The following is a 21,636-nucleotide window of genomic DNA, read 5'->3' as shown; positions in this document are numbered from 1 at the left end:
GCCCCGTCATGAGTTATTGACCCCGACAAGCTGTCTTGAGCGCATGATCATCACCGGTGTGACGACAGCGATGATGGGGCAACATTCACTCACTGCTGTTAAACAATTACTTGTCTGTCTCTTGCTGAAGGGCAATGGTGGAAGGATGTTGGCAAAAAACAACGCAATTTAAACAGGATGTTTTTTTTAATTAATTGATTTTTTTCTTGATTAATTTTAAAGAGGTGGGAGAATCTCTGGATGTTATAAAGTTGTGTCTCATAGGGTGAATTATTACATTTCCTGAGTTTAGTCTGCTCTGCTCAGTGTCAAACTAAATAGTGTGCTGTCATCTAGTGGTCGGGAGTGTAATTACACCCAAAACGGCAGTGAGAATGCTTTTTTGGGTAGGGGGGGTGCAGTACTTGCTGATATTAATTATTCACTTGCAAAAAAAGAGGTTGTTAAACAACCATCGCTTCGCCACGTTTTATTGTCCGAGCAGATGGTAAGGTACTGTTCTTTGTAACAGAAGGACGTTTGGTGACTTTAATTTGGGCTGTTTATCTTGAAGAGTTAGACGGTGCTTCTTCGGACTGGCGTAAATAGCACTTAGATGAAAATTACCTTGGTAAAGTCAACGTGTTGAGTAATCGACGGAGAACACAAAATCTAGCATTACCATGTTTTCAGCTAAAATTACTGAAGACTAATAACAAAATAATCACAAATAATGAAAAATATTCATTATGGCCAATTCTTGTTTTCAATGTAGCTTCCATCACAGTTATAATTTTCTGACTCTGTTGCTTTAGACTTGCCTGAAAGCTGATTTAGTAGTAGAGGAACTTGAGAGCCTTGACCTCATCACATCAAATACCTTGAGGATGAATTGTGAACCAGGCCCTCTTGTCTATTATCAGTGACCTCTGAACCACACAGAGGTGGTTCCTCTGTGCGAACCAGGAAAAAAAAAAAAATCCTCTATTTTCTCTTCCTGTAGGTTAAATGGCCAGAAGTCCTTTTGGTCACATCTGACTAGATCTAACATGATGTTATTCACAGCAGCAGCTACTATAAACAACAAACGGCATTATGCAAACAATGTAAAAACGCCTCACATGTTTGATGATCTAATCAATATCCAACTTATCGAGTGTGTCCGACTGCGTAATGTCCCTGATGAATTATTGTCAGCGGGCTACGTCCCAAATATTACAATAAGACTGGACCTGTGGGAATACAAAATGGAAGACTGTGCCAGGAGTTCATCCTCTTCCCTGGTTATGGTGAGTAACCGTTCTGTACTGTGCTTTCGCTGGGCAAGTGAGGCTTACAAATCATCGGAGTTGAAGGTGCTCGGTGCAAGGTTTTACTGCCTGTCTTCTATGAATGGCTCCCTGAAGGCCCCAATGATAATAGCTCACAGCCGTACCCTTCACGGAGCCTGACATTTAGCACACCCCTACAGCAGAATGGAATGGCATATCAACTTGCCCAATGGGCTGTCATATCAACTCATCCACCGCTTTCTGGCCATAACATAGGCAGAGGATGAAATGCAATGGTGCTAGCAGAAACTTGCTTGTTGAGCTTCACTCACTTTGGAATTAGAACATAAACTTTTGTAAGGTATAAGTCAGCAACCGCTGAGGTGGTCGGAAAGTTTCTTCAGCTCGAAATGTATACAAAGGTTTTTTTTTTGTTTTTATGAGACATGAAAATTTATGACGGACCCGAAGCCGAGATATTTTATCATTTTATATATTTATTTTATATTTATATATTTTATAGATTTATTAATTAGAAATATGGTAACCCTGGGGTTTTATTCGGAATTTTAAAAATACGCTTAAGGACATATTTGGGTTTCTGCGCACATTTACATGGAGTTTGAAAACCCGAATATTGCCGATATTTGGGTTTTAAATGGGTTATTGACAACTAGCGATGTTTCCCGTACAGTACTGCTTAAAATAGTAGTATCTCCTGCTACAACATAATTTCCAGTTTCCAGAATCATTGGCAAGAAGCTACCGTGAAGTAAAAAAAAAAAGAAATGAGGATGCCTTAAAAACCAGCCCATTCAACTATTTATCATCATACTATTACATGCCACTGAGTATTATTCCCAGAACTGCAAATAAACCAAAACAATTTTCCAATTTGTAAGATGTTTTGGAAATGCAAAAAAAAACCACATAAAAAAGAAGACATTCATCCAGCCAAGCAACCATCCATCCATCCATCCTAACCAGCGCTACGGTGAAGCCAATTTCAACAAAGCCTCTAAGCTGATTGAGGCAGACCAAATCTGTTTCACCAGCTTACATTCCTTCAAAATAGCCATCTCACTTCCAATATCACGGGCTTTTACTGTACCCCGTTCCCCTGGCTCCGGCTGAGAGTTAGCAAGGCTTAGCTGGATGAAACACTCCACCAGTCCAGTTCTCCCGTGGAACCGAGCTGATATCTCCATAGAACAGCATCTCCTCACATAACTGCACTCATCGGTTTAACATATTCAAATTTCTTACTTTGTATGATTCGGCTCATATCGCACGACTATTATGATTATTTTTTTAATGGACGTGAATTTCAGATACATATCAATATGCTGTGTATAAATACAACACTCGATTCATGACACATGCTGCTGGACATTGGACAGATAAGAGGCAATTCCACGTTCCCGGAAAAAACACGACAGTGGCTGCCATTTTGTCTCATTGAGCGTAAGCAGGCGGTCAACTATACGATTGTGTATCATGTACACGTTAAAATGAGTAATATTATTACACCTGTGGGGTGTATGTATAAAGCGCCTTCCTGCCAGTCTCTCCCACACACTTTCTGTCATTTTGCCACAGCAGCAAATATCCTGTTGGCCCGAGCTGCAGGCTGCCGGTGCCGGACTATCTAGCCGTGGGATCGATTCAGCTCCAAGTCGAGGCCTCCCATTCATCTCAGAGCCATAAAATGTGATTAGTGCTGACTACAGCACTGCGGGGAGATGGCCTGATTGGCCTGATAGGCTCAGATTGGGCGTGTTGGACACTCCACAGGAAGACAGGCGCAACAGTATGATGGGGATTCATCCTTATTTTGGCCTTTTTTTTGCTCTATTCCAATTTATTTCATTTTCCGTCCTCACTCGCTGTTCTCTTTGTGCTTGCGCTGCTCCTTTGCATTGTCTTTGTTGTTCTTATCGAAGTCTGACAAGATTATCCATGAAAAATGATACTGCAAATCGAAGGATTTATTGCCACTGGGTTTAGTTTTACCTTCTTTTAATCCAACAAAGTCATATTTAAATAGCACACGCCGCCATGGCCCCTCCCCTCAAGCTATGTTAACTGTCATCACATACAGTGAGTATCTCTGTGCCATGTGACCACCTCTGTCGACCAATCGCAAAGCTCGCAGGTTGCCAGTGGCAGAATCACCCAGGGAGACTGACAAGAAGTGATGCGAGGGAAAAAGAAGATTGCCTCAATTCAGTAGGGGAAAACTTTTTTTTGTAAACTGATAGATGTTGGGATGGAAGTCTAATTTGACACTTTGCTCAATTAATCTTAAACTAGGCTTTATTAAATTGCTATGCTTTGTTATTGATGCGGTTCCCGATGATGACTCACCGACCATATTGCATGGGGAAAAAAACTGAATGAGTTTCAATTAATATTTTTTAGGGTTTTTAATTTGATTTAGATCATTGAAAATAATTAAATGTGTTTACCCACCTGTAATGCTTCCGGATGACAAAATACTAACAGCAAAACTGTTAAGCTTGTTTAGTTATAAATATTACGTTTGAATTAAAAATGGCCACCAAATGTGGAACGTTAATGAGACTTCCTAAAAGTGTTTTCTGCCTTTCAAAATATAAAACACTGACCTGAGTGTCTCGGACATTCTCCACGGTGAAGTTGAACCACACTCGGAATCGGGGATTGCAGGTGTCTGGCCGAATGAAGAGGTCAAACTCAAATTCGCTGATGTAGTCAACACGGCCAAGATTCCCTGCACAAGAAGATTTTACATGAGTGTGAATCATTTTCATCTGCAACCCAAGTTTACCAAGAGCGATGTCCTCATTCGATTTAATAATCAATACAATATGCATTTCTTCCACTCCGTGTTGATACATTGACAAGTCTATCACACCAAAACAACCTCCATCGAGGCCATGAAGAAAGACCAAGTGACACCAAAAGCTTCAACCATCCATATCGGACATATTACATGGTAACCGCGGAAAAATGATGAGTGGGAGTATAATTAATCCAATGGGAATCATTTCCCGGCTTCCAAGTCTCATAGCTGTCTAGAAGATGACCGGCTGCTAGATGACGACATGGCAGATGCTCTAAATATAAGATTCATATCACGGCTGGAACATGAAACACGTATGTTGAAAATGCTCATAGGAGGAATTGATGAGTTGTCTCAAAGTGAATATACATGAAGGACAATTTGTCACCCTTCTAAAATCAAGGCTTAAATGATTGTGAGATTTTAAAATCGATAACTTTTTAGTATGTGCATTGATTGGCGCAATTTCATAACTGTATGATGAAATTTAATTAACATGCTATGAAATAGCTACAACGTGAAATAAAAAAAAGCAAGACTACAATTACAGTAACTAATGGCTAGATGTTTTTCCACATTTGAAGCTCATCCGCTTACAGCTTCCACAGGAAGCACTAATGGGAAGTGATTGGCGTCTTATCCCAGCGCGCAGGCCGGGAAAACGAGCTTCGCCGCAGCATCTTTGACTAATCAGGGAGTAGTTGCATGGCTTGGATGCTGGTATATAAATCTAGTGTGCTAACGTTTTGTTTTTTTTTTCCCCATTCTACTTGTTCTATTTCTTAAGTCATAAGATGACTTTGACCATCTTTCATAGCAATTCATAGAGTAAACACGGCTGAGAGCATGTCAATAATGGCCGCCAAATGGAAGCATAGGTGTCAAAGTCAAGACCTGGGGGCCCAGATACGGCCCGCCAAATCATTTTATGTGGCCCCCGAAGACAAATTGTGCATCAACTTCATCTCTCAATACTAAAGTTACAAATTGTCTTCACAATGTTTTGTTGATCTTTTAAAAATATTTGAAAAAACTGTTTTTTCTAGTCTCTGGTTTCAAACTTACTTAATCATCAGTTTGTTGACGGTCGTAATGGTCCTCCGAAGAAAACTATGACTATGATGACATATTGTGTAACGCCGCAGATGTCAATTCTAAGAAAAATTAAATCAACTGTCCAATAGATGAGGTTTAAAAATATATATTTAGCAGCTTGGTTGCACTCAATCCCGGTTTCAATACAGCCCATCTGGCTTGTGTTAGAAATTCATACACGCTCCAACTTGCCTCAATGCTCTGCTAATAAGAACTCATCAAAAGTACAACATCACTCAATTCCCCGTGCGATTGAATCTGCAGGGGTGGTCGTACACACAATACACACACTAACCCGTCTCTTTGTGTTTCTGCTCGTGAACACTTTACTATAGGAGAGCAAAAGACAGCAGCCATGGGCTACTGGGTTATTGAGTCCAGAGCTGGAGGGCCTGACATGAGAGATGGCTGCAGCCTCAAAGTCCAAATTACACATTGAGGCCGTGAAGCAGCAAGGATATGACACATCATTGATCCCTGTTTTAATTTTATGGTGGCTACCTCCGCATTCAAACACTTTGGTGGGCTGGTGGCCTGACCGTTTAAATCAATGCCATGTCATTTAGTATCAAACCAACGCCGACTGCTTTTATTGTGCGGCTGCCCTTTTCGGAAAATAGACATTAAACGGGATGAAAAGGAAACCTATGCGTACAAAAAAGGCAGTTTTTTAGAGGGGTGACAAAATTAGCATACTGCAAAACCAAGGTGCATAAGAAGAAACACAATTTCTGGTCCTTGAGAACAAGACTATCATATCATTCCTCTAGTGTATCATTTTTCTTCATTATCGTCTTCATTGGTGTCTTGACAGGCTGCGTTAAACACAAGTCTTTATCCTTGAGAGGACACTAGGAAATGTACTAATTTTAATTTGGTTTAAATGAGCAGCTTGGCCCTGGCGGTGCCCTAAATTACACAATAACTAGCTCTGAAAAACAATGAAAACCTTTCTTTGTTTTTTTGCAACCTCACTATCTAGTTAGACACGCAATTTCTTAAACATAATATTAAACTAGAGATGAAAATGAGGTTTAAAAAAAAAAAAATACACAAAGTGATCAGTGACGGGCTATTATAGAAATGCAGTCAAATGTTCATCTCTGGTATGCAAGTCGTTATCACGAGGCGCAACAAGCGTGTGAATCTGCTGCTTGCATATGCTGTGTGTGTGTGTGCCAAATTCATCTGAAGAGGAGCACAAGAACCTGGCTAATGTAATCCCATTACGGAGGTACAAGAGGGAGCAGTCACAGTGCTCAGCCCACACAATGGGCCGGCCTGCAGCCTGTAGCCATCCGCTGGATGGATGCTTTCTGCCATGCAGATGGATCATCACACAGCGGCAGTCCCGCCGTCCGAGGCCCGAGGTGGAACTGACTGGCCGTTACAGTTGTTTGGTTACAGCGTTACCTCCTGTCATGTCCCTGAATCTCTTCCTTGAACGCACAATTTATCAAGCGTGCTGCTAACTGCCCAACGTACTCGACTTAAATTGACCTGGCATAAACAAGAGCAAACCAGAGTAGATTTGAGATTAAAAGAGTGCTGTACTGCTAAGAGACTGTAGTCAGGCGGCCTTTTTAAACCCATTTTTGCTGTGTTCAATTTCATTATCGGAAAACATATCCGTTCCCGCCTTCAGCTCCTTTGCTGTGTGGGCAGGACTCCTGGACACAGACGAAGGGGGCTGATAAAGACAGAATTGATTCCAGCCAGCAGCCTTAGCGTCGGGGTTTAGTTTAGTCCTGCAGCTAAATGGCTGTTTTCCGACCCCCCCCCCCCCTCCCCTCCCTCCCCACGTCTGTCTCTTTCTCTCTCTCGCTTGCTCGTCTGAAGGCAAGTTGTCACTGAGGCAACATCAATCTCCCGCCTCGTGATTTCTTAAAGCCTGCCTTCTCCCTTGATGCCTTATCACTTCATCTGCAGGCGGGATTAAAGAGGTCACCTTCCAAGTTTCTACAAACTAACTAGCTAACAGGTATACTCGATTAGATTTTGGAAAAATCATAATAGGGTATGCAGCAAAAAGTATGTTTCAAGTGTATGATAAGAAGAGACAAGAGGAATTAAAGTCATTTTGCTATGAATCCAGTCCAGCCATGCTTCGGTGAGCTTCTCGTTTCAAAATAGATGAAGAAATCTGGGCCCGAGGACAGCAGTGAGATATGCGGGCAAGCCGCACATATCTGATGATGTACAGGCCTGCCTTCACATTCTGAAGAGAGCACAATTTTCAAGCTAGCCTTTTATAATTGTATTTTTTTTCTTCTTCCAAAAGGGCCCCCCAAGCTAGACTGGTGCGATCCATCTGAAGTGGTCGGTGTAGTAATGGGTCATATAGTGATGCGCTCATATTGGTAATGGCTTGATTGTGTTATCAATCTCATCCAGATGGTGCTGTAGCCCCCAAAGCTCTGGCTCTGCCAACTGCCCTCTTTATACTTTCAGGTCTCACAAGCTTTAAATGTTGTGTTAGCTAGATGTTGCTGCTAACTAATTTGTTCCACGCCGGCATTTGACAAGTTAATTAAGTGGAACCATTTTTCCTTTTCCTTCATAAGATCTTGTTGCAAGCGCATCCTCGCTCTCCTACTCTTTTTAGAAGAAGATCTGAAGATAAGAGTGTGTGGGAGAACCTGTGGAGTCTTTAGCTAGCCCAAGGTCAACAGGCCTGCTTAGAAGACCTGTTATCATCTGGCTAACATGTTATCAGAGAGCCTGCAGTGGTGTTTATTTACAGTTATTGCTCCCTCTGGGTGCACACTTCAATGCCTGGGGCTGATTGCTCTGTAATGAGTTCAGGAACACTGGGAACCCGTGCGGCAAGAGAAACAAGAGAAGCCAGAAATCACTGGCCACTGACCAATAGGTCAGATTGGGGAGAAAAAAAAAAAAAAAAAAAAAAGACCACCACAAAACGATTTTGAACTGAAGTATGGTTTTATAAAGTAAGTGTGGCCAGATCTGGACTTCATATTATTATTTTATTAGTTAGTTTAAACATACACAGTAAACATTCTGGAGCATTTAATCATATTTAACTAAAATATATTTTAAAAATGCCAATCAATAAAATAAATTTTAGAAGGGTAAATACAGTTTGACAAAGTCAGTCAAAACTTTACTTTCTTTTTATTATTCATTTATTGTTGGGTAAAATATATAATACAAGCAAATCCATGGAATGACAGACTAATCCCTTTTTATACCAACGGATATAGGAGATTATGAAGCATAATTAAGTAATTCAATTTAGATGTTCTTGTTCACTGAGAGCGATGAGAAGTTTTACCGTCATGCTTGTAAGTCCCGAAGACTGTAAAATATCACTTCATCGTTTGCAAAAGCCAGAATTACTGTATTAGTCGGCCTTTTTTTTTTTTTTTGCTGCATAAGCTACACCCGGCGAAATGATAAGAAATAAAAACGGTCAGGAACAATAAGTAAAATAAATCCACAGTTTATGCCTTCGGGTATATACTAAAAAAATATAACAATAATAAAAATCTGAGATGGCAAAAAATCCCAACATTGTACAAACGGCCAATAAACAGCATCAATCAAAAGCAACCGTCTCGCCCACAAGGCTAATTCATCTCAAACGTGTCTTTATACAATTCCCCCGTTTTAAAAGAAAGCTCATAGAGGAAGAAAAAGGTAAAAGGCAAAGAGCGGAGAGGAAATGTAGCCATTTGAGCAGTGAAGCTTCTCGGCTGCTGCCAAGGAGATGTAAGAGAGACGGAGCGACTGAGAGTGCCACTCAATACATCACATGTCAGGAGTACGCCCTCACATTCAGATAAATGGCGCTTGCTTTGCCAAACCCTCAAGAGTCGGCGCAGTCTAAGGTCATGGAGCTACAGGTGTGTGTGTGTGTGTGTGTGTCATATATGTGTGTTGCTAATATTTGTCTACAGTCTGCTCTGAAGACTATTTTCCTCCTGTGATAAGAGAAATTAAATTATTTTAATCCAAAAGACAGTCTGGCTAAGTGAGCTATTTTAAAACAAGAGAGCACCCAAAAGGTGGAATAAAGGAGTTTATTTTTATTGGAGTGTTTTAGATTCAGACATAAAGAGGATTACGGGTGGTTGTCTTTTTAACGCCTCGTCGCAGGAGTGGATTCTGAGATTTCCGTACGGGTGACAAATGATTGGCGTGTATATTATAAATATTAATGTACGCCATGCTGCGTGCATGGCAGTAACAACCAGCGCTACTCCAAAGACCAAGCTATCTTTTTTTTTTTAAGTTACTCTGTCGACTATTTGCAGAATTATAACCAGCAAGGTTAAGTTTTACATTGTAGAGAAGCTTTCAGGTTTTTTGACTGACTCAAAGTGTGCACAGGTTTGCAACAAGTAAATCTATTTCCAGAGTCTCAATAGACCTGGAATCGTTATTGAAGCGCAGCATGAAGAAAGTGCATATCTGCTCCCCGTTCGGCTGTATAAGTTAGATTCTATTGAGCGAATCGATTGTAAAAACAGATGAGTCTATGCCATGTGGCAATCAATGGGCCCCATTAAACATTTGTCACCCCTGGGGAATTTCTTTGACCAAACAAGTTACTGACAGCGTGAGGCGGTTCGACTAATCAGCAAGTGTTTAATTACATCTGCAAGGGCCAGAGGTGCAGGAAAACAATAACCTCGCTCTGTCAGTGTCATCCTCGGTTAAAACAGTCAGCAATATCGAGAGGCGGCGTTCACAAAAGGAGTCCGGGTAAAAAATGGGAACGGTTTGAGTGCACGGTCCAGATAAGAATTCATGAGAAAAATAATTAAGGTTTTCTATTATATCACTTAAAGGAATCGGGACACAATAGCCAACAATAGACGCAGAGTTTATATTTGCAGATTAACAAAGTTCATTGGCTGCTTTGCATTTTCTTAAGTGGCATATAAATATTGATCTGCGTCAGCAAATTTGCATTTGTATGTCGGGTGATTGAAAATATGCACATAATGTTGAAAATTGCAGTTACGATTATCATATATTTGCTGTCTAAAGCGTCTCGTGCCATCAAATGACCTGTTGGTTGAGACACCCACAATATGGAAATGAGCAGGCCCATCAGTGACTTGAGCAGCATATGGCCGACAACAATGTGAGTTTAGCCTCGTCTAAATGGAAATTGCCTTTCGTACCTTTGGCAAACAGCTTACATGACGAGTGTCTAAACATTGGATGTTATTTTGCGCAACCAACTCTACATTAAATCTGCACATTAAGGAATGAATATGATACACTTGGTGCGTGGACTGCATCAAGAGAATGCTTAGTCTAAAAAAAAAAAGTGAATAATGTGAACAAATAAAATAATAAATAAAGTGAAAAATAATAATAATAGTAATAATAATAATAAATATATAAATACATACATACATAATAAATAATAAAATAAAGAATATATAATAAATAATAATAAAAATAAAGCGAATAAATAATACATAAAATAAAATGAATAAATATAATGAATAAATAATAAATAAAATGAAGTGAATAAATAAAAAAAAGTGAATAAATAAAGTGAATAATTAATCTTTTTGACTCTGTTTCAACACTTTAAAGTTTTAACTTGCATTCACATGTCGCACGCATGGACGCGAATAACTCCACGTTTGTTGTTAAAATAATAAATTTACTGAAACACACAACAGCGGCAGTTACAGTCAAGACCCGGCGAAACTCCCGCTCTCTGTCAACGACTTCCGTGTACTGAGGACCCCCGTAGTTGACCCAGTTGCCTTGTTAAAATCCCCAAATATTCGCCACTGATACCATACAGTACTATTTACATATAACGGCATATAACGTGTTCAGAAACATATTCACAAAGTAATTTAAAAAGCAAAATTAACATGGCAGGTGAATATGAATGTCCATTCAAATGTCCCAAAAACCACCATGGGCTCCACATACAACACTACGGTCATTTAATTATGATGGTATTAGTGGAAAGCAGTATTTTTAGTTTGTTCATAAGGTAGCACACATGACTTTTTTTTACACTGGTCACCTTGACATTTACAAAACAACTGAATCAAGATTCACTTGTAAAAACTAAAAAAAAACTGACAAAAAGAGTTTAATAAAACATGAGCTACCCCTTTCATTTGATATGAGCTAACCCCCCTGTTCTAACTTCAGCGATGCATTTACCGGAGCGATATTAATATCAATTCCATAAATCATTCAGGAGATGCATCCGGAGCCGGAGACGTTATGTATGTTAGCTGATCTCAATGTTGGAGCTCAATTCCCATTAATCAATGTCTAAGCTCCTGTAACATGTCATTAGCGGAAATGGGTAAAAGTTGGAAAGGGGGAGAAAAGAAAAAAAAATCCTAATCCTGAGGAAAAAAAAAAAAAAATAAAACTATACACACATACCCTAATTGTATCCGCTATTATTGGCGACAATCATTTTACAAATATCCTGATTGTTTTGTCTCCGGGCTTATGAGCGTGGGAGAGCATGCTAAACGCTAAAGTTGTGTATCTGAGAAGTTAACAGCAAATGTCAGAGCATATAAATACAACGCATTTAATGAAAAGAGTACGTAGGATGGGACATGAGGTTGAGTAAATAAGATTGTGTTAATACATGCGAATAATTTAAAAAAAAAATGAAATAAAGACCTTACTGTCAACTCTTGTTTGAATAGGCAGCCAATTCGGTGAGGCAAACATTTGACAACTGCAGTCAAATATATTAGATAAGCATGCAATGATTGTTCCGCCCGCATTATATGAAACAGGCTCGCAGCGTGTGGGATGCTTTCAGAGTTATGTGATCAAAGTTGACCAATATTTAATATTGATTTGGAAGCGTTCAACACAATCCGTTAGCATGAAGACTAAATTGTAAAGCTTTCAAAATATTTTTCAAAACAAGTGGAATTAATTGTGTAACTGTTGTCACTCCAAAATTGTTAAGTGTGTCGATAATTTAACTCACCACTCTCGAAGCAAGCATCAAAAACCAGATGTCCTTTTCTTGGAGTTCCTGAGTAACCTGGTGGGCTCACCGTCAGCTTGCTGACATTTCCCACCAAGGCTTCCTCACCTCCAGCTTCGTTTCCTACACGTTCATCCAAAAGAAAACACATTGCCGTATTAATTTTTTTAATCACAAGCAGTATTGCCTAAAATTGATTTTAATGTTGGTGCACATGTTGGTTGTCTGCAAAAAAAAATATTATTTCATAGAATTTTTTAAGCACATGCCAACATTTGAGGATAGCCATGCCAAAAAAAAAAAATCCACTCTACCTGAAAGCTGCCGGATGACTTTCAATATGTCATTCTGCATCAGTCACTTTATTGATTAATCATTCATCATGACAACCTAACTTATTTTGTACCATTGCAAGCTATTATTCCATCCAACTTACTGATAGGTCAGGATTTATTCTACTCAACGACTTATTAATGGATCGGGTTTGCTGTCTTGAAAACGCTTCCGTTTCCCCCCTGGGGTCATAAATCTGGCAACACTGCACTTGACACGCGCAGCTAATTAAAGGTATCAGGCTAACCTAGCTCGGACTGTCCCACCCACGACTAACCCTATTAACCATCCCAACTAAAAGGAAAACCCTCTTTAAATGTATTGTGTGATTCTGGACAACGATATCACGACTCGAAAGGCTTGCAACAAAGCTAGCATGCGCCATGCAGGTGACATCACTCTTGTTTACATCCGTGCACCTGCTAGCTTAAAAGGGTTAGCACGCTAATGTGAAGGCACGTCATGATGAGGAAACGCGTCGTGGATCGTGGTCGCCTACCAGATCTTCTGTTTGGCAAACAACAAAGACGACAGAGCAAAGGAGGTAAGGAGGCTATTATTTACACACCAGTCTCGGCATCTTTCACGGGGTTCTCCTCCATCTTCCTTTCCATTCTTGCACGGAGAAGCCGACGCGCTCCTTTTGTTGCCACGGCAACGGAGGCAAAGGGAGGGAGGGGGGGGGGAGGTTCCCAATAAATAGCACTCAATGGTTACGCACTTCAAAAGCAGCGAGAACTATTTGGGAAATCAAATTCCTGCTCCATAAACTGAGATTTGTAACCTGATTTTAGCCACACGACTGTTTTCATAGCAATACCAAAATTAATTTAACATTTATTCAAGGTGGACCGTCTATTAACATAATTTCCGAAAGGACTTGTTTTACATTCACACTCCTGTTCACACCTTTCATTTTATTGCATTTTTAATGGTATTTTCAAAGAAAGTCAATCACTGCAGTGATTCGGAGTCATCCTGCAGATTGATTAAAGTTGCTACTTTTCCAGGCAATTGGCGCATAGATGTCATCAAGGCCAATCAGGCCTGGTCCGATTTCTTTCCCATTACAAAGACTGCACCTGATTAAGTAGATCAAATGAGCAAGCATACAACTCCCGCAGCAAAAGTGGCACACCGTTTTTTGCTAATTCTCAGCTTGTGTACCAAATGAGCAGCACCATGGACAGCGCAATGATATTTCTGTGTGTTTTCTGTATTTGATGACCTGCATCAACAAGCCACGGAGCAGATCGGTCAGACCGATTACTTCTCAAATGACAGCATGAGAATACCGAGCCGCAGCCGTGGAAAATTGTATTTAAAAGAAAAAAAAAATGGAGAATTGAATGACCGTCCTCTATGCTATGTCATTGTTTTTAACTCCATGTCAATTAAAGGGCTCGACGGTGGCACAGTCACTCATTTCACAAGAGGCGAGATTGAAATTGAATTATGGAGCATGAGGAGAATACATTAGATATGCTGCATGTTTCTCTTGTTTCTCCGCTCTTATCGAATGGCGGGACGACATTAGCGTGCTTGAGTTTATAATATCCTGGCGTGTCTGCAACAGATAAGGTGACTCTTGAGATCCCAACTGGAGCTTGATATTATGGCCGAAACTCATATTAGAGAACTTCATGTACAATATATGTGTATTCATTTATTCTTTTTTTTATTCATTGTTGCCGACATTTGATCGAATGCCAACCCATCCTCGTTCCACACAAACAAATTAACAGACAATCCGACGCTGATAGAAAAAAAAAAACTTCTCATCAGAGGTAAGAATAGAAACACTTTCAACAATAACCTCTCAGCTATCTGCCCAAGGTACACTAAGTTTGAATGCAGCATTTTCCTGTCAAGATGTGTAGAAAAAAATAAATAAAATGAAGTGAGGCGCAATCTGCTTCACGGTCTCTCGCATTTTAATGATCTCTCAGGAGAATGTATTTTTACATGTTAATCAAATGTGTGACTGCTCATATGTGTGCTTCGTATGTTAGCAGACATCCCTGTCTGGATGAAATAGTCGAAGCTGCCGTGGCTATTTTAAGTCTCTTCTGGAAATGGAGGACACGCCACACCTTCACAAACCTGATCAGAGCAAATTAGAAAGCCCTTAGGGATGCTAACGCTTCTTGCATCCCCATTTCAAAACTTTCCTTTAGAGCTGTTGTTACTTTATAGCTGTTTTATTTCAGGAAAATTCTGGATGATATAACTGCGGCAGTGTGTACCAGCAAGTACCGTGAAAGCCTTTGCTAATGTGTCGGAATAAAGTCTATCATTTGTGTGGGAGGTAGTCATGCAAAAATCAATACGAGGCGCAAGTGGCAGCAAGTTGGGTGGCTACGAGGGCACGGGGAGCGAAGGGGGGGCGGCAGCTCCGAAGGAACCAGCCATCAGTACACAGAGAATCACTATGGTGACAGCAATCAGAGAGCTTAGGGGAGCGAGGCGGGGTCAGAGAGGAAGGCTTGAGAGGCAGCTGACTGAGGAATCAGGCCTCACTCTGGATGATTCATCTGACAGCTCAACCCCACCACACCACCACCCTCCTTCCCAGGGCACCTCTGCCCCCCACCCCCAAGAGACTACCAGCTTTGCGAAACAGGGATGTGGCCGGCAGCCCTTTTCTTAGATAAATGAAATATGAGCTAAAACCAAGACAGAATGAATAACTAGTTTTGAAATCAAAGACCAGTACAAATATTTTAAAAAGATGAATGATCATAAAAATTGCTAGTAATACCTCTATGTTTTCACAGTGAACATAATTTATAGGTTTAGTATTGATAAATAAAGTTGATGCACAATTTGTCTTCGCGGGTCACAAAATAATGTGGCGGGCCGTATACGCCCCCCGGGCCTTACGTTTGACACCAATGCTCTAAGCTTTTTTTTGAACACGACAAATGGGAATGAACGTCGCAATATTTTGCCAACAATCACAATGTAGCAATTACTATATGTCCTATTTTGGAAGAAAAAGGTTTTTTTGTAAAATATTTTAACTATAATTAAAAGCAATGTTGATAATTCAGTTTAATGCTGGTGTATAAAAATGTTCACCATCCCATTAGACGCTGTCAATCTCAACTGATGGTCCAGCGTCAATAAAAGACTATTCACCGGCCCGGTCCTGCCAATCCGATTCCTTGATGGCTAAAGCAGAATTCAAAGCACGAGAAAAGAATCATTGTCGGTAATTACAAAGCTAGTTGTACCACACCACTGACATTAGCGTCTCGGAAGATGATAGCGCCAATTACTCCAGCAGCATGACCCCCATTAAGCAGATCTATTGTAAAACACAGCCTTTTTATTTCAGCAACGTTTTGCCTATTAGATGCAAATACAGTCAGTCCACCTTGACTCCGAGTTGAAATATTCTGAGTCACACTCTTGGCTCACAAGTGTGTTTTGACTTTTTTTTGGCGTAGTTGGCCGCGCCTCTGACCGGCTGCTTTGTCATGGCCATGCCACACCCTGCTGAGGAAGAGGACGGCCGCCTGACCTTGATGCTCACATCAGCCCATCCCTCACTGCTTTTCATCTCTTGCTCCCCCGAAGGTAGCTTTCCTTTCACTTTGCTCTTCCTTTCCTATCACAAACATATGCCAAACGCTTCTCTCCGCCAAACGTCTTGCATAATCCCTTTCCACATTTGAATCCGGTTTTAGTTAATTAGATAACAAGAGTGGAAAACATGAGTCCTCACACCACAAACCAATCCTTTTATCCTCGCCCTGCGTTTTTCACGGTCCACGAGGGAGTGCTTGCATAAGTGCAAATATTCCCTTGCCGTGTATCAGACACACAAGAAAAAAAAAAAAAAAGAATCAAACGTAAAGGAGTGGCACGCAGAGGAAGGCGGTGGCGCTGTCCGTGGTGCTGGAACAGACTTTCCACCTTGTGGTAGCAGCGGTGAACTGAAGCTGCATTATTTTGTATGCTACGAGGTGGGGAGAGGGGGGAGTGATGCAGGGAGGGAGAGAGGGCGGGAGAGAGAAAGAGAGAGAGAGAGAGCAATAGGGAGGGGAGTTTAAACTAAGTGCTATGTTTTGGGACAGCTAATCTGCTAGCAAGCAGTTTGAGGATCGGAGCGTATTGTGTGAGCCAGTGTGCGGGGGAAAGATAAGGCAGCACGCCAGCCCGCCGAGCCGACCTACCGACTTCCCGTTTTAATGTGCTGACTCCTGGGAGATTTAAAAAAAAAAAAGAAGAAGAAGAAGAAGGAGGAGAGAGAAAAATATTGACTCAAGACGTGTGCGGGGATCCTGGACAGAAACATTATTGCAACGGCAGCCAGCAGGGCGCATCTGAAAGACAGGAGAGAGCGAAAAAGAAAGAGAAAATAAAGGACTTCATAGTGACTCTACCAGATTTTTTTTTTTTGTTCCTGCTTGTTTTTTTTTATTGCTTGATTTTTCTTTCTTTTTTTTTTTTCTGCTTCGGGGACTGACTCCCAAATCCTTAGCAAAGAAAAGAAGAGGAAAGAACTGAGGACAAGCCGACACTAAGAGGACAGAGAAAAAAAAGTACCGACATGTTCGAAATAAGCCGAACACTCAACGCTGCTTTGCTGAGCAATGAGGTAAAGACATCTTTTTTTCTTTTTCTTCTTCTTCCCATGCCTCACCTGTCTGCCGCCAGCCATTCTGTCATGCGTGTGTCCGTTTGTGTGCATGTCCGTGCACTTGCGATTGACGATAGCGGCACGTTTTCATGTACGGTCATATGGAGAACACGCAGTTGCTCTGCTGTCATAGTAAACGGAGAGAGCTAGTGGCCATACTTGACATCACCCCATCGCAAGGAAGCCATCAAATCCGATCAAAACCCAATTGGTGCCTTCTCATGCTTGTAAGTTTGAGCGCTTGTGTGTTCACGTGCTTTTGTGTGTGAGAGCCAAGAAAGAAAAAAAAATGTTCCCTAATCCCCTCCTTCTCTCTATCGCTTCCTTCTTCATACACACTCCCTCTGTCCTTTTAATATTCATCATCGTCCTTCCTACCTGCTGTTATCCCCCCCCCCCTCCCCCCCTCCTTTCACCTTCTTCTCCTCCCTTCTCCTCCCACGTCAATGCGTGAGCGTGTGTGTGTGTGTGTGTTCTGTGAGCAGCATCTCAAGATGATGGCGAGGTACGGGCAGCTCTCGGGACTAGCAGCCAGTGGCGTGGGCTCCGTCCCCGAGTCGCACTCGCCGCTATTTCCCAGGGATCTCCCGTCATCGCCCGCCCAGACGGGCTACAGGTCATCCCTGGTAAGAGGATATAGACAGAGCACTGTATCTCCATATCCAAGTCTCCATTTTTTTTTAATGAACACAGGCGTGCGTTGTAATATCATGAAAAGAAGCAAAGGTGGAAGGGGGGGGGGGGGGTAGTTGTTTGTGTGTGGGTGACGACGGGAGTAAAAGAGCAGAGAGAGAACAAATCAATTGTGCAATCCAGTTTGTATTCTCAATGGATGGTATTAGTAAATATTTACATTGTTGTGTTTGTTCAATTACCCTACGCCTACTCCGACTTTAGTCTCCGCCAGACTGACTGCTATCGAGGGAATTTGAGGTGTTTGTGTGTGTTTGCAAAAACGTGTGTCTGCATGGCTTGAATAAATCAGTGTTGTGATTTTTTTTATTTATTTTTTTTGGGGGGGGGGATGCTTTGCGGGGGAAAATCCAATTGGTTTGTGAAGTGATGAATGAGAACTGGCAGATCGTCATTACGGGAAGACTCGGAGACGCGTGGAATTATTTCCATTGATGTCAACATTCCGCTGACAGTCCCGATAGAGAGATAACTTCAAGGGGAGGGAATGATGAAGTAGGAAAGAAGAAAACACAGAGCATTTAAGCAAAAAAAAAAAAAAAAAGAAATTCCCTGACTCGCCGCGTTAAGGCGACATGGGTGCCTCCCCTTCAAACTGGCTCAGATCCACACCCCAAAGCTTCCCGGAAGCTTTCATAACCCGCTGTCATCCTACTGACGATACCCAAGGGGGGTTTTGGAAAACTCGATGCAAATGCGCGCCGAGGATAAGCGCTGGAATACGTCTATGTGGAGTTGAGCTTCAAAAGTGTTTTTTTCTCTCTCTCTTGCTGCATTCTTATAGTTCAAAACAATCTATCTCTGGATTTTGTTGTCCAAAATGCCTATTAAGACTCGTCGTAAGCTTCCGTCCCCATGATTGTTGAAAAGTAGTAATAAGTTGGATTTTATACACAAGAATGATTGGCATGTTTACACATTTGTTGCTTTGTGTGGGTGTGGGGGGAAACTGGAAATACAAAAATTGAGGCGGGCCGGTTCCAAGTTTAAAAAAACACTTTGAATTTAACGCCAGTGATTATAAATGAAATCTGTGGGGGGGGTAACAGCCTTGTAATGGATAACTCCTCATCTTACATCTCATGCCAAGCTGTGTGCTTTCTTTTTTTTTTTGTGATTGTGCGTGTGTGCGTGTGTACGTGCGCGTGTGATTACCCTGTTTAGAGAAGACCATCGTGATTAATGGTGCCGTAATTAAGCTCGGAGAGATCATTTGCATACATTAGACAAATGCACTGGAAAATTCTGGTCCATTTCTCATTAGAATGCAGCATCACATTCTTTCACATGGTGATGGGCTACAGGCAATATGATGCCTAAATCTAAATTGTGACTTTTTTATTTTTGATTCACAATACATACATCCTACTCGTAATTTCAAATCAAATCAAGCGTTGCGCTAGATTTAGAATTCAAAACTGCGTGTACAGATTCAAAATGACCACGCAAGCCCAGCCGTGTAACCTTAGACAAAGACGATGAAATGAAAGGAGCACGGGAGTCGAATCTGAATTGCAAATGGTTCCATATTTCAGTCAGCCGAGATTTAATTTTCAAGAAGGCCACATTTAAAAAGCTGCAGTGCGCCGCCGTGCTTCCCAGCTGAATGTTGTTAATTTCTAGAAAGCGTCGCTGATTGCCCACTGCAGGCAGCTAACGTTCTCGATGTGACACGAGGCTTTGTTTGGCAACTCTAATTTTTCCCTCTGCTTCAACATTTCCACCCAAAAAAAAAGAAAGAGGGAGAAAAGTGGCTAGGGGTGCTTCACTTTTTCCACTCGGCTGAACCCAACAAGGAACAAGAACGTTTGCCTCTAAATAGATGGAGGTCATCTCTTATAGCACAATAACGATTAGCTCCTTCCATCTGCTACGCGTCGATTTTCCTCTTATCCTTGATTGCTGTGTTCTCTCCATCTTGGAAAATTAGCTCATTTAGACGCCGCGCAGGTGCAGCTAGCCCGAACGATAAAAAGATGCTCGGAATGCATAGATACGCAAATGTGGGAGTGTTTGAGTTGCTATCAAAAAAAAAAGCGGTTTATTAACATCATGTCGGAAATTGAGCGATCATCTATAGGGGCGGCGCCCTACAGCGTGTTTCGGAATGTGTTATGACTGCATGACTGTATCATGTGATTTGTGTGTATAAATCTTGTCATGTTTGCTCTTGATATGAGCACATGTGGTGCGTCAGTTGCAGGGAACATAGAGAGACACTATGGGGGGGGCGGGGTTTATAGACTTCACGTATGTGTGTAAATGTGGCGGCCACCAGTGCTGCAGGGAGGGCCTGGCGATTAGCAGCTGAGCCTATGTCCCTTTGGGAGCCATCACGACAGAAAGGAGCAGGTGTCCGCACCGCCGCAAACACGCACGCACGCACATGCATGCAAACAAACACGCCACCCCGAGCAATTCATTCACACCCAATTTGGCACATACACTGGGCGCGGCGGCTTCATGGGTGTCTAAGCCCACGCCCACCCAAAGGTCACCGCTCGAATGGACTCCGACCTCCGTCTTTCTATTTAGAATTTGAACATAATCATGGCTGACAAGTTTGTTAATAAATCGAAGTCTTTAAGACTTTCTAATTTTAACATTTCGAGACCGATATGAGGAAATAGCAGAAAACCTCGGCCGTAAATGAAGCTTTCAGACGCGCATAATTACTTCAGTCTAGTGAGAATTTATCTCCAGTCACTGTTTACATGTGAATAGTTTGAATAAGCAAAACAATTGGACTTACTGCTATCCATTCTTTCTGCTTAATTCCGCAAAATCCAGCTTAGTCGAGCGGGTCGGAGAAAGCATTTCATTTCAGAAACTATTTTTCTGTTTTCTTGGATAATGATTTTAAAACCAGTAGAAATTATATTATTAGGCTTGGTGAGAAAAAGCCTATAACAGCATTTTTTATTTTCTATCCTATTTAGTTGATTTATTGTGACATTAAGTGACAGTGGCATAAATTTATGTTTGGACTGCATGTCAGCCTTACAAAGATTGACAAAAGCGCTATTAGCCATCACTGGCCTGCCCGTGTCCTGGATAATCTACCATGATAACTTCAACTCTGTCATGGCTGACAAATCAGAGTCCAATTTGTAATGAAAACCAAATGTGCCAGCCTGAAGCAACATTCAATTTCCTTCTCAAAGACGATGCCCTTTGGAACACCAATTTGCGATATTGTACTTTGGAGATTTTGCGGGTGAAGACCCCTTATTAGGCAAGATGCAACAACCCTGTGTTGGAAAATGAGCGTGTTGATGCTGAGCTGACAAATGCCAGCCAATACGTGAGAAATGGCCTTTGTCGACCATTCTGGCATGTTGATAAACAACGTCGTTGAAATCTCCTTGAAAGAGATAGTTAGATGACCAATTGTGTTTTTGTTATCGATTGGCTAATTGCCTAGGATGAGGCGACGCATCTGCTGTCAGCATGAGTAAGTGATGAACGTGTGACTTTTGCGAACAACATGAAGCAACTTAATGGCCCGACTTTCTCGAGTTTATATTATTTGTTATGGATGCCGTGGAACCTTCTAGAATTAACTGTTTTAGGGTTCATACTTTTCCAAGCAAATTCAAAAAGAGACAAAGCAAGAGAAAATCGTGATTTATATATTTTGGTTTTGACATATCAGAAAAACTTTGTATATTTGCCGACAGATTATTGCAATATTATACAAATATCGGAATAATTAATATATATTTCATGCTGTCACAAAGTGGTGTATGGTATTAATAAAATATTCTCAAGAAAATATATCAAAATTATGTTTTCGATAAATTAAAGTATTTACAAATTAACCAAA

The 21,636-nt window shown here is 41.2% G+C and overlaps 2 protein-coding genes and 1 long non-coding RNA gene across 7 annotated transcripts in view; 2 read left to right on the top strand and 1 right to left on the bottom strand.

The window, feature by feature from the left end:
• Positions 1 to 13,148, bottom strand: part of agbl4 (AGBL carboxypeptidase 4) — a 163,367-nt gene extending 150,219 nt beyond the window's left edge. The window contains exons 1-3 of the mRNA XM_049732133.1: positions 13,038 to 13,148; positions 12,137 to 12,259; positions 3,878 to 4,002 (exon numbers count right to left, since the gene is read on the bottom strand). Of these exons, the coding sequence (XP_049588090.1) occupies positions 3,878 to 4,002; positions 12,137 to 12,259; positions 13,038 to 13,083 (294 nt within the window). The 5' untranslated portion in view covers positions 13,084 to 13,148. The remainder of the gene's footprint in view (positions 1 to 3,877; positions 4,003 to 12,136; positions 12,260 to 13,037) is intronic.
• LOC125976173 (uncharacterized) lies at positions 12,623 to 16,051 on the top strand. The gene is made up of 2 exons (XR_007484191.1): positions 12,623 to 13,013; positions 15,922 to 16,051. It is a non-coding gene; the product is annotated as an uncharacterized lncRNA (long non-coding RNA).
• A 442-nt stretch (positions 16,052 to 16,493) lies between these two features.
• elavl4 (ELAV like neuron-specific RNA binding protein 4) overlaps positions 16,494 to 21,636 on the top strand; it is a 61,829-nt gene continuing 56,686 nt past the window's right edge. For 2 of the 5 annotated variants that reach the window (XM_049732136.2, XM_068652089.1), the window contains exons 1-2: positions 16,495 to 17,075; positions 17,603 to 17,743. In XM_049732136.2, the coding sequence (XP_049588093.1) occupies positions 17,028 to 17,075; positions 17,603 to 17,743 (189 nt within the window). In that variant the 5' untranslated portion in view covers positions 16,495 to 17,027. Of the gene's footprint in view, positions 17,076 to 17,602; positions 17,744 to 21,636 lie in introns of all 5 variants that reach the window. The other 3 variants (XM_068652090.1, XM_049732135.2, XM_068652091.1) reach the window with 3 other exon arrangements.

Source organism: Syngnathus scovelli, chromosome 10 (assembly GCF_024217435.2).
Source record: "Syngnathus scovelli strain Florida chromosome 10, RoL_Ssco_1.2, whole genome shotgun sequence".
In the NCBI taxonomy this organism is placed as follows: domain Eukaryota; kingdom Metazoa; phylum Chordata; class Actinopteri; order Syngnathiformes; family Syngnathidae; genus Syngnathus; species Syngnathus scovelli.
Note: the sequence above shows the minus strand (reverse complement) of the source record. Positions and strands in the feature narration are given on the sequence as shown.